Raw genomic sequence first — 12,422 nt, 5'->3', positions numbered from 1 at the left:
AGAAGACGACTTTTTCCTTTGAGTAATTAGCATGTGTCATTTTGTGATTTTCCTCCTTCCCTCCTCTCTCTCTTTCTCTCCTTTCTCTGAGCTACTTTATTTTTTTAAAAAAATATTTTATTTTCAGACAGAATCTTGCTAAGTTGCTGAGTTTCCCAGGCTGAGCTTGAACTTGCTAGCCTCCTGTCTCAGCCTCCCAGACTGCTGGAATTACAGGCATGTGCCACCATGCTCAACTCAAAACTTTTTAAGATCAGTATATTCAATGTTCTATTATCATATGATCATAACGTTATTAAAAATACTGGCAAAATACACAAAGAACATTTAAAAACTGGTTAGGAATGTTGGTTTTCTCTGTGAGACCATAGCGGGTTCTCTTCTTTCCTTATATCTTTCTGTATTTATCCAAGTTTTTATGATGAACACCTACTACTCATCACAAGGGAAGGCTTTATCTTAAATTCTTTATTTGGTCTATTCTTGGGCTGGCTACTTACATCCACTATGAAATCTTCAGCCGTTAGTTCAGCCTCCAGTTTTATTTCCGGAGGTTTAGCATCAGCAACCTGTTTTGGAAGACATCCATACTCTTCCTAGAAAAGATGAGAGCCCCATCACTAAGTACTTGTGTCACAAATAGGTCCCCCCTCTAAAAATGGCACTTCACTATGAAAGATGGTTAGAGACATCCCTGACAGATATAGCTCCTACTTATGGTATCCATTAAACAAACACAGCTACCTTCGTAAGAAAATTTCACACTGCATAAAAACAGTGGCATTAACCTACTAGATAAATAAGAGGAAGTAAAGTATAATCCAAGAAATTATTATGAGGTAATAATAATTCATCAGTTGACCCTCGTTATGGGTTTCTGTTAAACAGAAAAACTTTTAAGCAGCCAGAGGCAAAAATAGATATCCCAGCTGGGAGACCTGATATACTGCAAAGCAATTAAGTACAGGTGACCCTTGAATAAAGCAGGTCTATTTACACGTGGATTTTTTTTTTTTTTAAAAGATATGTAACAATTTGAAGGGCTGGGGATATAGCTCAGTGGCACAGCGCCTGGCAGGTACAAGGTCCTGAATTTGATTCCTGGTATCAAACAAACAAACAAAAAGATATATAACAATTTTTTTTTTTTTTTGGTGCTGGGAACTGAACTCAGGACCTTACACTTGTCAGGCAGGTGCACGTGTTGCTGAGCTATATCCCTGGCCCTATGTAACAATTTAAAAAAACAACAACTTGCAGACAAATTGCAAGCCTAGCAATATGGAAAAAATTGAGAAAAAGGAGTGCATAAATTATACATAAAGATATTAGAAAATGTTATTTACTTTCAAAGACTACATAATAATCTATTATACAAAGTTAAATTTTATCAAAATGTGTACACACACAAACACAGACCACATGTGGCTCCATTCCAAGTTGAGAGAAATGTGAATCATAACTGCCTAACGCTAACTGCAGTACACAGGATAGTACCATCACAGCTTCCCAGCCACCTCCTGTTGCTGGGCAGGTGTTGTAAGCAGCCCCCCAAAACTCCTTGTGGTGTTAGTCATTTCTAGATAAACAACATGTCTGTAGTAAACTGTGTATTGTGGTGAAAAGCCACCTCTTCCATTTTCCCCTAATTTTTCACTGTATATAATATATATATAACATACAAAATACATGTTAATTGACTTTAATGTTATCAGTAAGGCTTTCAATTAAGAGCAGGTACTAGTAAAGTTTCTGGGTGGCCAAAAGTTATAGGAAAGTATTTCACTTTGTACAAGTCAGCACCCTGAGCCCCAGCACTGCTTGAGTCAACTGTAGTTAAAACAGTTCCTCAGGTTCACTGCAGCTCACACGGGTGCTTTTTGCTGATACTTATTTTCCTGTGCTACAATCTCTAGCAAAAATCTGAGGCCCTTTCTTTTTTCCTGAATGAAGGAACAAAGGTTTGGAGTTAGACTTGGCTCTGCATCCTGGCTGCCTGTGTTCCCATGAGCAAGTTTTCATCTCACAAAGGGCTCAGTTTCCCACCTGCAAAACACGCCTACAATACTGCCTTGCTCTGAACTGTGATGGGTTAGCGGTTTCCTACTGGGGAAGACAGCTGGTGGGAACCTTCACTAATGAGAAGATGCTTGGTAACTTACCCTCTCAATCCTTCGTTTTGTAGGCTGGGTCTCACCCAGGTATTTGTACAGATTACGGTATTCAATATTTTTTAAAACTTCTCGTGCAGCATCCAATTTGGGATCAGTAGAGTATAAAATCTCCAGAAAAATGTTATCTGCCAATATGATGAAATTTTAGTCATATTAAAATGTACTGTTTTACTCCTAAAGTGGTCTCAAGAAGCAGTTCACATATGTTGATGTATTATAATTTTATTTTATTTTTTTATTTTAAAGATTAAAAAAACTAACAAAACAACAATGAAGACAAAATCAAAACAACACAAAAACAACAAAAACGATACATGACCTCATAACAAAATGATAGGAATTAACAATGGTTGCTACATTACATAGTTATCTTTTTTTTGTTTTTTGTTTTTTTTTTTGGTTTTTCTCCGGTACCGGGAACCGAACTCACGACCTTGCGCTTGCCAGGCAGGCGCTTTTGCCGCTGAGCTAAATCCCCAGCCCCTACATAGTTATCTTTAACGAAGTTGCTCAGTCCACCAGATGTAAGACCGTAAGACTGATCAAACAAAGACAGTAACAAGTAATAAAAAACAAACAAACATTGGAAATGATGTGGAGCTTCACCATACAAGATGGTAGTTCAACAATGATTCTTATACTGCATATTGTTGTTTTCAGATCAGTTGTTCTGATTACCAGATTCAAGTGTGCAAAATTGATCAAGAAAAAAAGAAAATTTTAAGCATTGACTGTTCCTTTCAATAAACCACAGACATCAGCAATACACATATCCCAGCTATCCTTGTATATGCATATAAATTTTATTTTTCATTTTAAAGAGAAAAGAAAAAAAATAACAAAACCAAATACATAAACAAAACAGCATAGAGAACAATAAAAATGATGTAGAATTTCAAAACATGGTGATATATTACATAATGTTACCTTCAAAATGGTTGCACACATAACCAGATATAGGCATCTAAGATTGATCAAACAATTACACATTAACAGATATTAGCAGTACAATCATCCTAGCTATCCTGTGTATACATATACATAGGTTTTTTTCCTCTTCCTTCTTTCTTTTTCCTGTCCCTCTCCTTCATCCCAGTTGCTCCTTCCTAATTGGGCAGTTTCTTTTCCATTTCACAATATCTATTGTACCTTTCTTCTTTTTCCTCTTTTCGTTTTTTTTTCTTTCTTTCTTTCTTTTTTTTTTTCTGGTAACAGGAATCGAACTCACGACCTTGCGCTTGCCAGGCAGGTGCTGTGCCACTGAGGTAAATTCCCAGCCCCTCTTTCAGGTTCTTATAGTGGGAGAAAATACGATGTTTACACAGTTGAATCTGATTTATTTTCCTTATAAGTATGGTCTCTAGTTGCATCCACTTACCTATAAAAGCCTCTAGTTTATCTTTCTTTATAGCTGAGGAATACCCAATTAGTCATATGAATTTTTTTAAGAGATAGAAAAATCTCTTTAAAATGTTCCATAGCAAAATTGCTGTATGTCACAACTATTGACGCTAACTGAGGAGTACTTGAAATTTTGTAAATGTCTTTAACCAAGTATTTCAAACATTCCCTTCCATGGTAACAAGAGATTCTTTTTTTATGTTTGTTTCTCTCCAATTTTTTATTTTTATTTTTTTTTTTATTTATTTTTTGTGTGTGTGTGTGTGTGTGTTTGAGACAGGGTCTCACTGTGCAGTTCAGGCTGGCCTTGAGCTCACTTTGTAGCCCAGGCTGGTCTCAAACTTGCAATGATCCTCCTGCCTCAGCCTCCTGAGTGCTAGGATTACAGGCGTGTGCCACCATGCCTGGCTTCTCCAATTTTTTTTTAATTGCCATAGGCTGGATATGGTGGTGAATGCCTATAATTCTAGTAATAGGGAGGCTGAGACAGAAGGAGAGCTATGAGTTCCAGGCCAGCCTGTGCTATAAGGTTAGAGTTCAAGGCTAGCCTGGACTGCACTGTTAAACCCTGTTTCAAAAAGACATACACACACAAAAAAATAGGCATTACCCAAATTCATTAATATTAACATTTTCAACATATGCACACTGTGCACACATTTTTGTGAAACATTTGAACATTGCAGACATCAAGATCTTCACCCCCTAAATACTTCAGCACATCTCTCAAGAATAAGAACTGTCTCTTACATAAGAAGACATTTAACACTGATATAAAAATGTTATGTAAACTGGTGTGGTAGTGCATGCTTATAATCTCAGCACTCAGGTGGCTGAAGCAGGAGGATCACAAGTTTGAAGCCAGCTACGCAGTGAAGCCCCTTCTCCCTGCAAAACTTACCTTAATATATAGTCTACCCTCAAATTTGCTTACTTGCCCCAGTAATTTAACTTAAGGATTTTTATTATTGGGTAGAGAAACCAATCATGAATAATATTAGTGGTCATACTTTTTATCTCTTTTCATCTAGAACCATAATATTTATTCCTTTTGTCTTTCAAGATATTGATATTATAGAAGAGTTCAGGTAGATGTGCCTCTGTGTGTGTGTGTGTGTGTGTGTGTGTGTTTAATTTTAGAAATAGGGATGGAACTCAAGGTCTCAACCTGAGCAACATATCCAGCTCTTTTTCATTTTTAATTTATTTGTGGTACTAGAGATTTAAACCAGGGTTGTCTTTATCATTTAGCTACATCCTAAGCCCTCTTTATTTTTCACTTTGAGATAAGGTCTTACTGAGTTGCTCAGGATACCTTGAACTTTGATCCTCCTGCCCCAGCCTCCAACGTTGCTGGGATTAGAGGCACGAACAGTACTCCCATGCCTGGCTAGTTGTTTTATAATATATTATATTACCACGGTGCATTATGTTATAGTTGACAGTGTGGGTAGTAATCCTCAGATTTCTCTACTATAAATTATAAATATATATTTTTCTCCCTCAAGGTGGGGGTCAAACCTAAGGCTTCCTTCGTGTGAGGCAAGCACTCTACCATTCTCTACCACTGAGCTACACCGCCAGCCCCTCCTTTTCTCTTTATGATTAACAAGTCATCAGCAGTGGGATACTTTGACAGACTTTGTGTTATTCCAACAAGTTTTCTGTCAACAGTTTAGGATTCACTGATGATTCTTGCCTGAAACAATTGGTGCATCTTATAAAATGAACTTTGTTATCATGCCTTTTCTTGCCCCACCCAAAAAAAGAAAGCAAGCTGCCTTATGTAACTCTCCCATTTAAATGTATACATCCCCGCCTACTGATCTGTGGTCATTCCATTCCTCATATTCAATGACGCTCTCTACAATCCTTCCATCCTCAGTTTTCATTATTTCTTCATGTATTACACACAGTTTGAAAACAGAACAATTTTATGTTAACGTAACCAGATGAGACTCTGTTGTTGCTATTAGGAATTGAACCCAGGACTCTGTGCGTGCTCCAACACTGAACTACATTTCCAGCCCTTTTTAAAAACACTTATTTTGAGACAGGGTCTCACTAAGATGTCCAGGCTGGTGTTCACCTTGCTACCCTCCCGCCTCAGCCTCCCAAATAGCTCAGATTACAGGCATGAGCCACCATGACCGGCAAGACTACATTTTTCTAATCGAGGCTTTTCTTTTATTCCTGCCTAAATTGATGGAATGTTTTCTTCAATCACAGAATCTCAGTTCTTGGAACCCTACCTAATCCTGAAGTTCATCTCAAAGGCAGGGCACCATAAAGCCTTCCTCAGTCTATCCAGCCAACTGATGTAATCCTTCCTTCCTCTGAACCCAAAGAGCTTCATGATACTGTTATGCATTTCCTCTATTCCACCAGGTACAGGTTTTTAGAGATTTACATTTTCATTCCTGTTGAATGGAAGAGGGATTACTGGGTCATGGGATAACTGTATGTTCAATTTTACATGAAAAATGCCCATTTCCTATAGAGCCTATACCATTTGCACTCTCATGTATGAGAGGTGTATTTATTCCCGATAAGTTTTCAGGGAAGAGTTATACAGAAGTAGAGGAAGCTGCCTGTCTATCAAACTTAATGGCCAAAATACCACTCTGAAATAATGTAGACAGCATTCAGTGTGGGAGTCCAAACATGTGGCTTTGTTGTCTATTTGGATACACTGTGCTCTCCTCCATGTAGCCTTAGTTTCCTCATTTGAGTCTGAGGTATGTGACCTAAATCATACACTTAAGATTCTATGACTCAAATTTTAGAATTGTGGTGTGTGTGTGGCTTTGTATTCTACCCATTGTTTAGGAATGTTGAGAGATAAAGACCAAGATAGTTGTATTCTGGGCAGATGGTATAAGAGGGTATAAGCTCAATGGTAGGGCACTTGCCTGGCATTTGCTAGCCCTGAGTTTGAACCCCAGCACCAAGAAAAAGGAAAACAAAAACAAAGGTAAGATAGCTATATCCAGAACATTAATCAGCAACAGGATTTTTAGGAAGCAGAGCATAGAAACACAAACTGTGGCGGGGATGAATTACTGACACATGCAACCTGGATGATTCTCAAAAACACCAGACTTCACGTAGCATGGCTCCAATGGCATAAAGACCTAAAACAGGCAAACAGTCCCTACTTCTGATTGGGAAGGAGCAGGAAAGCACATTCTGGGGAGAAAATAATGTTCAATGTCTTGTAGTTGTCGAAACTCTAGTAAATGTATACAAGATTTGTACATTTGTATGAATTGTATATAAATTTTGTAGTAAAAGAAAAATCAACAGAAAATACAAACTACTGTACTTAAATCAATATGCATATTGCAGGAGTTAGTGTACTGTGAAAGGCATCAAATGAGGTGGATCAACAGGTGGACAGGAGGATGTTATTAAGTGCTAAATACATAAGTAAGTTTAGTAACTGGTTGAATTTAGGTGGTGGGTATATAGGTGTTCATAGCAACATTCTTTCAATATTGCTGAGTGGTTTTAAATACTTCAAAATAAAATGTGGAAACAGTCCAAAAAGACAAAAAGATTAAAAAAAAAAAAGCCTAGAAAGTTGAAAATTTTAAACAAATAATAGGCTGTGTTGACTTTTTTTTGTGTGTGTGTGTCTTTTTGAGACTGGGTCTCACTATCCAGTTCAAGCTGGCCTTGAGCTCACTTTGCAGCCCAGGCTGGTCTGGAACTAAGGACCCTCTTCCCTCAGCCTCCTGAGTGCTGGGATTACAGGCGTGCGCCACCACGCCCAGCTCTGTGTTGACTTATGGAAAAGCAACAAAGGTAACAGAGGCCCTCGTGGTCCTATTTTTTCAACATCAGGTGGTTAAGGACAATAAGGATTATAATACTGTTCAGAATAATTTGCAAGAGGAGTAGTGCCTCTGTCTCAAATGATGAAAGCTGGGCAGGCCATATGCTCGTCTCCTATGCAGGTAGAGAAGGCACAAGCATTGACCTAATCTCTTACTTGGGATTTTTGTACCTGGAACAAATGATGGAAAGAGACTAGAAGAGTTTAGAGCAGTGTAATTCTAAATGGAATCTATAGGGCGGTGTTTGTCTTCTGATTGCTACCTAAAACTGCAGAGGCAAGCACAGTGACTGGCAGGAAGCACTGACAACCTCTGAAGCTCTCTGGCACTGCTACAGTATCCAAGTGCAGGCTCTCCATTTTGCTACAACACACAAGTGTATCAAGTGTATCTCAGCAAACACGGTGAAAGCCAATCTGGGAGGTATGGAACCTTCATGGTAAGCAGGAGCTGTTTACACAATGTGGACTACAGTAAAATGTGTGCTACTTTAAGGTTAGTTTGTCAGTTGACCCAAACATTTAAATCCAGAATATTAAGTATTTTCACCAAAAATAGCTTAAATGCAACTATAACTTTACAGAATAAATTGTTAGAACTGGTTTTTAATGAAAGATTGAAGATGACTTTTTAAAACACACCATCATTTCCTTTATTATGGATTAAGTTAAAATATTTCCAGGTTGCTCAAATCCCCAGGTTGTTTTAAAATCTCCTTTTCCTTTCCTATCAACATAAAGATGGGAGACTAGCTTACTAGGATGCTCTTAAAACAGAACAGAGAAACAATTTAGATGCACATTATCCCTTGTAATTTTGTCATCAACCCAACCCTAGATTGGGCATACTAACGAGCAAGAAACAAACGTAGCTGTCACATTCTAATCCCTAAATATTGACATACACAATATACTCAAAAGTGCACAAAGACATTTACGATGAAGAATCACTACTTCTGATTTTATTTATGATTGGGAGATGACTACAAAGGTACAAGTGTAAAAAGTTCTCTATTATCTGCCTGTGGATATACACTCATACCTTGGTTATTGTGGGGGACTGGTTTCAGGACCTGTGCTGCCAAAATCCAAGGATGCTCACATTCCTTATATAAAATAATGCGCACATCCTCCTGCATACTTCAACCTCTAGATTACCCACATTAACTAATAGGATATAAATGTTTTTTTTTTTTTTTTTAGGATATAAATGTTACATAAATATTTGTTATGCTGTGTTCCTTAGGAAGAAATGAACCAAAAAAAGCCTGTACATGTTTAGTACAGACACATTTTTCCCAAGTATTTTTGGATTCAGGGTTAGTTGAATCCACAATTGCAAAACATGTGGACATAGAGGGCCAAATGTATTTTTAAAGAATATGTATAAGGGGCTGGGGATTTAGCTCAGCGGCAAAAGCACCTGCCTGGCAAGTGCAAGGTCGTGAGTTCGGTTCCCAGTACCGGAGAAAAACAAAAACAAAAACAAAAGAATATGTATAGTTTATGTAATACAAGTTTGTCTCTATTATATTTATTTTTATTGTATTTATTGCCAGTAAAGTCCAACAAAGTTGGGTATGGTACTGTATGCTGTAATCTCAGCATTCAGGAAGCTGAGATAGAAGGATCACCATGAGCTCGAGGCCAGTCTGGACTATATAGTGAGTTTAAGGGCAACCTAGATTACACAGCAGTATCATGTCTCAAAAAACAAACGAAGAACAAAAAATGGGTTTACATTTTATATGTCCCCTTTTCCCCATCTCATTTTTCTAATGGTTTTTTTAAATGGTGCTCAGGATCTAAGCCAGGGTATTGAACATACTAGACAAGTACCCTACCACCAAGCTATATCCCTGGCCCTAGTAATTTATTTTTATCTTATTTTACAGAAACTATCAATCTAAAATTTTAAAAACTAGTTCTTCAAAGTAGCTTGGACAGTTCAGGTTTTGCTCTGGCAGTATGCTGCAAGCAGAACCTACCCAGGACAGAACGGCAGGAGTCTGGGCAGTACCAGCCGGGAAGCTGCTGCAGGAGGGTCTGCCTGTGTCTTGGGGCACTCCGTTTCTGTTGTTTTTGCCCATTTTCAGAGCCTCCAGCTTGTCCGCTGATTCTGTGGGCTGTGTGTCTGATTTCCGATTGTATTTTTGTTTATTTATTTATTTTTGGTACCAGGAATCAGGACCTTGTGCTTGCCAGGTAGGCGCTGGGCCACTGAGCTATATCCTCAACTAACTGTATTTTTAGATGCTCGGATGCAACTATAAACTCTGACTGGTCTATACCTTTTGTTCTTCTTTTGCTTCACTTATCTTCACTTATCTTTATTCTCAGTCTACAATTTCCTAGTTTAAAGAACCAGCTACAATACCCTCATCTCTTACTCTAAAGCTGCAAACTTTGTTTCTGCAGAAATATGAAGAGATACTCCTAGCCTCATATGCTTTGCAATAAAAAAATATTAAAAAGTTGGGTGTGATGGCATATAGCTGTAATCCCAGCACTCTGGAAGTCTGAGGCAGGAAGATCGTAAGTTTGAGCCCGGCCTAGGCAACTTAGTGACTTAGATAGACTCTCAAAATAATACACCTCCTTTTTTTTTGGTCTTTTTTGAGACAGGGTCTCACTCTGCAGTTCAGGCTGGCTTTGAGCTCACTTTGTATCCAAGGCTGGCCTTGAACTTGCAATGATCCTCCTGCCTCAGCCTCCCCAGTGCTGGGATTACAGGCATGCACCAACACGCTCGGCTCTTACACCTCCTTTTTATAGGCAAGAAAACCAAGGTTCAGGGAAGTTAAATCACTTTACCAAGATCACCCTGTTAGTACAATATGAAAATAAACTCGAATTTAAAAGTATACAGTATAAAAATAAATAAATAAAAGTATACAGTATAATCACTTAAGAAGTTAAAATACACTGGAAAGTGTGGAAAGTAACCCATCAGCAATCCAGGGATTCACACCATGTTTGAGATGAACCATCTTCAGTTCTTACCTGTCAGCTTGGTGAAGGCTTCCATGTCATCAATTGCCGTAGAAATGCGGTATTTTTTCCCTTCAGCACCTATAATCTCCATGTAGGGGTCTGCTTTGAGGAAAGCATCTGTAATCCTAAAGATCATTTTATGAAAATATGCTTAGACAAATTGTGAATATTTGTGCTTTATGCCTTCCTGAAGGGGATCTTTCCATTCTGGGAAAACAACACCTTGAGGGAGGCTGTTCTAAGGACAGCTGCTTCTTTCTCACACTAAGTGTGGGTGATCTGTGAGATGATGCATTCACCGTGTTCCAGGCACAGGGGAGGGTTTCAGATATGTGATCTTTTTTTTTTCTTCAGATACGTTATCTTGTTTGATTTTCCAACAATGGGTTGGTATAACTAGCTCCAATCTTACAGACAGAGAAATAATATAATTTTCCTTCAAGCCAGTTAGGAAGAGGCAGTGCCACGCTTTGAATGTAGACTTTTCTGACTCTGGATTTTAAAAAACTCTTACCAAAGTATCAATCATTCTGACTAGTCTACTCATGATAAAGGACAGACAAAAATAGAAATGAAGAGAAATTTCTAACCCAACATGAATATGAACATGAACACGAAAGGTTTACAATAATCCATTTATTGCCATTTTAGAGACATGTTATCAATTTGATTTGTATCTTTTTTTTTTTTTTTTTTTGATACTGGGATCAAACCCAGGGGCCTGTACATTCTATGCAAGTGCTCTACCCAAGGCCTTTCTAAATTTTATTTTGAGACAGGGTCTCACTAAATTGCTTAGGCTGGCCTTGAACTTTTGATCTTCTTGTCTCAGCCTCCTTGGAGTGGCTGGGATTACAAGTATACTCTACCACATACTCCACTCACAGTGCCTGCCTGGCAAGTGCAAGGTCATGAGTTTTGATTCCTGGTACTAAAACAAAACAAAACAAAACAAAACAAAAAAACTAGAAGGGAAAACTCCTCATGGGGTCTTTGAGCTACATATAGATTCTACTGCACTATTTTGTTTTGATTCTGATGGAGTCAGAAGGTGAAATTCCTGCTGGATTTACTATCTACTTCTAACTTTTATATTTGACAGAATAAAGCAGACATTACGCTTAATCCTCAAAATTAACTGTTATTAATATCAGAATGTCAATTACTCATGTCCCACCTCCTGCTACCCCGATGACTTGGGTATGGTGCGTAAGTAACGACCTGTGCAGAGGTCCTGGACCGTTTGGGCGCCGCCTCTCCACGTCCAGCCCGAGGCAGCTCCTCTCCTAGTCATCTGCACTACTCCCCACTTGTCCGTTTCCTGCCTCTTCTGCTAAATTTACTTTATGCTGGATTTTGTCTGTTTCTTTAAGAAAACCATTTTAGATTTGCTTACTTAAGACCCGACTTGAATTGATCTGGAAATCTTAATCTCAGCCAAGAATGATAATCCAGTAAAGCACCATGGCAGATTTTATAGGGAAATAACAGTAAAATATCTTACATCGTATCAATGATGTTCCCGACTTTGTGCTGATAGGCTCTGCGGTGTAAAGAGTTGCGTGTGTGGAACATGTCATAGAGATTTCCAACCTCCTGCAGAAAAACATGAGAGCACATTAGTTTAGGGTCAGACTGAAGAAAAGGGATGTCGGCAGACAAAGGCTGCGTGTAAGGGCTTTCATTAAAATCCTTGAGGTGGGGGCTGGGGATTTAGCTCAGCGGCAAAAGCGCCTGCCTGGCAAGCGCAAGGTCGTGAGTTCGGTTCCCAGTACCGGAGAAAAACCAAAAACCAAAAAAAAAAAAAAAATCCTTGAGGTGACTAAAAGGGAATGGGTAATGCTGTTATTGGTTTGCAACTTCCCTTCCTCTTTTCTTTCTTTCTTTTCATCCCTCCCTTTTTCTCTCTCTCTTCCCCACCCTTCTTTCTTGAGATTGAACTCAGCGCCTTCACACTAAGCTACATTCCCAGCCCTTTTTTTAATTTTTTATTTTGAGACAGGGTCTAAGTCGCT

General features: G+C 38.5%; 1 protein-coding gene across 1 annotated transcript in view; it reads right to left on the bottom strand.

Annotated features, from left to right (window-relative positions):
• Samhd1 (SAM domain and HD domain 1) overlaps positions 1-12,422 on the bottom strand; it is a gene marked incomplete in the record, with an annotated part of 66,570 nt that overhangs the window by 10,242 nt on the left and 43,906 nt on the right. The window contains 4 exon segments of the mRNA XM_013514015.1: positions 501-596; positions 2,163-2,299; positions 10,417-10,532; positions 11,912-12,003. Of these exon segments, the coding sequence (XP_013369469.1) occupies positions 501-596; positions 2,163-2,299; positions 10,417-10,532; positions 11,912-12,003 (441 nt within the window).

Source organism: Chinchilla lanigera, unplaced genomic scaffold (genome assembly GCF_000276665.1).
Source record: "Chinchilla lanigera isolate Chin_1 unplaced genomic scaffold, ChiLan1.0 scaffold00021, whole genome shotgun sequence".
Classification (NCBI taxonomy): domain Eukaryota; kingdom Metazoa; phylum Chordata; class Mammalia; order Rodentia; family Chinchillidae; genus Chinchilla; species Chinchilla lanigera.
This window is presented reverse-complemented; position numbering and strand designations above follow the sequence as displayed.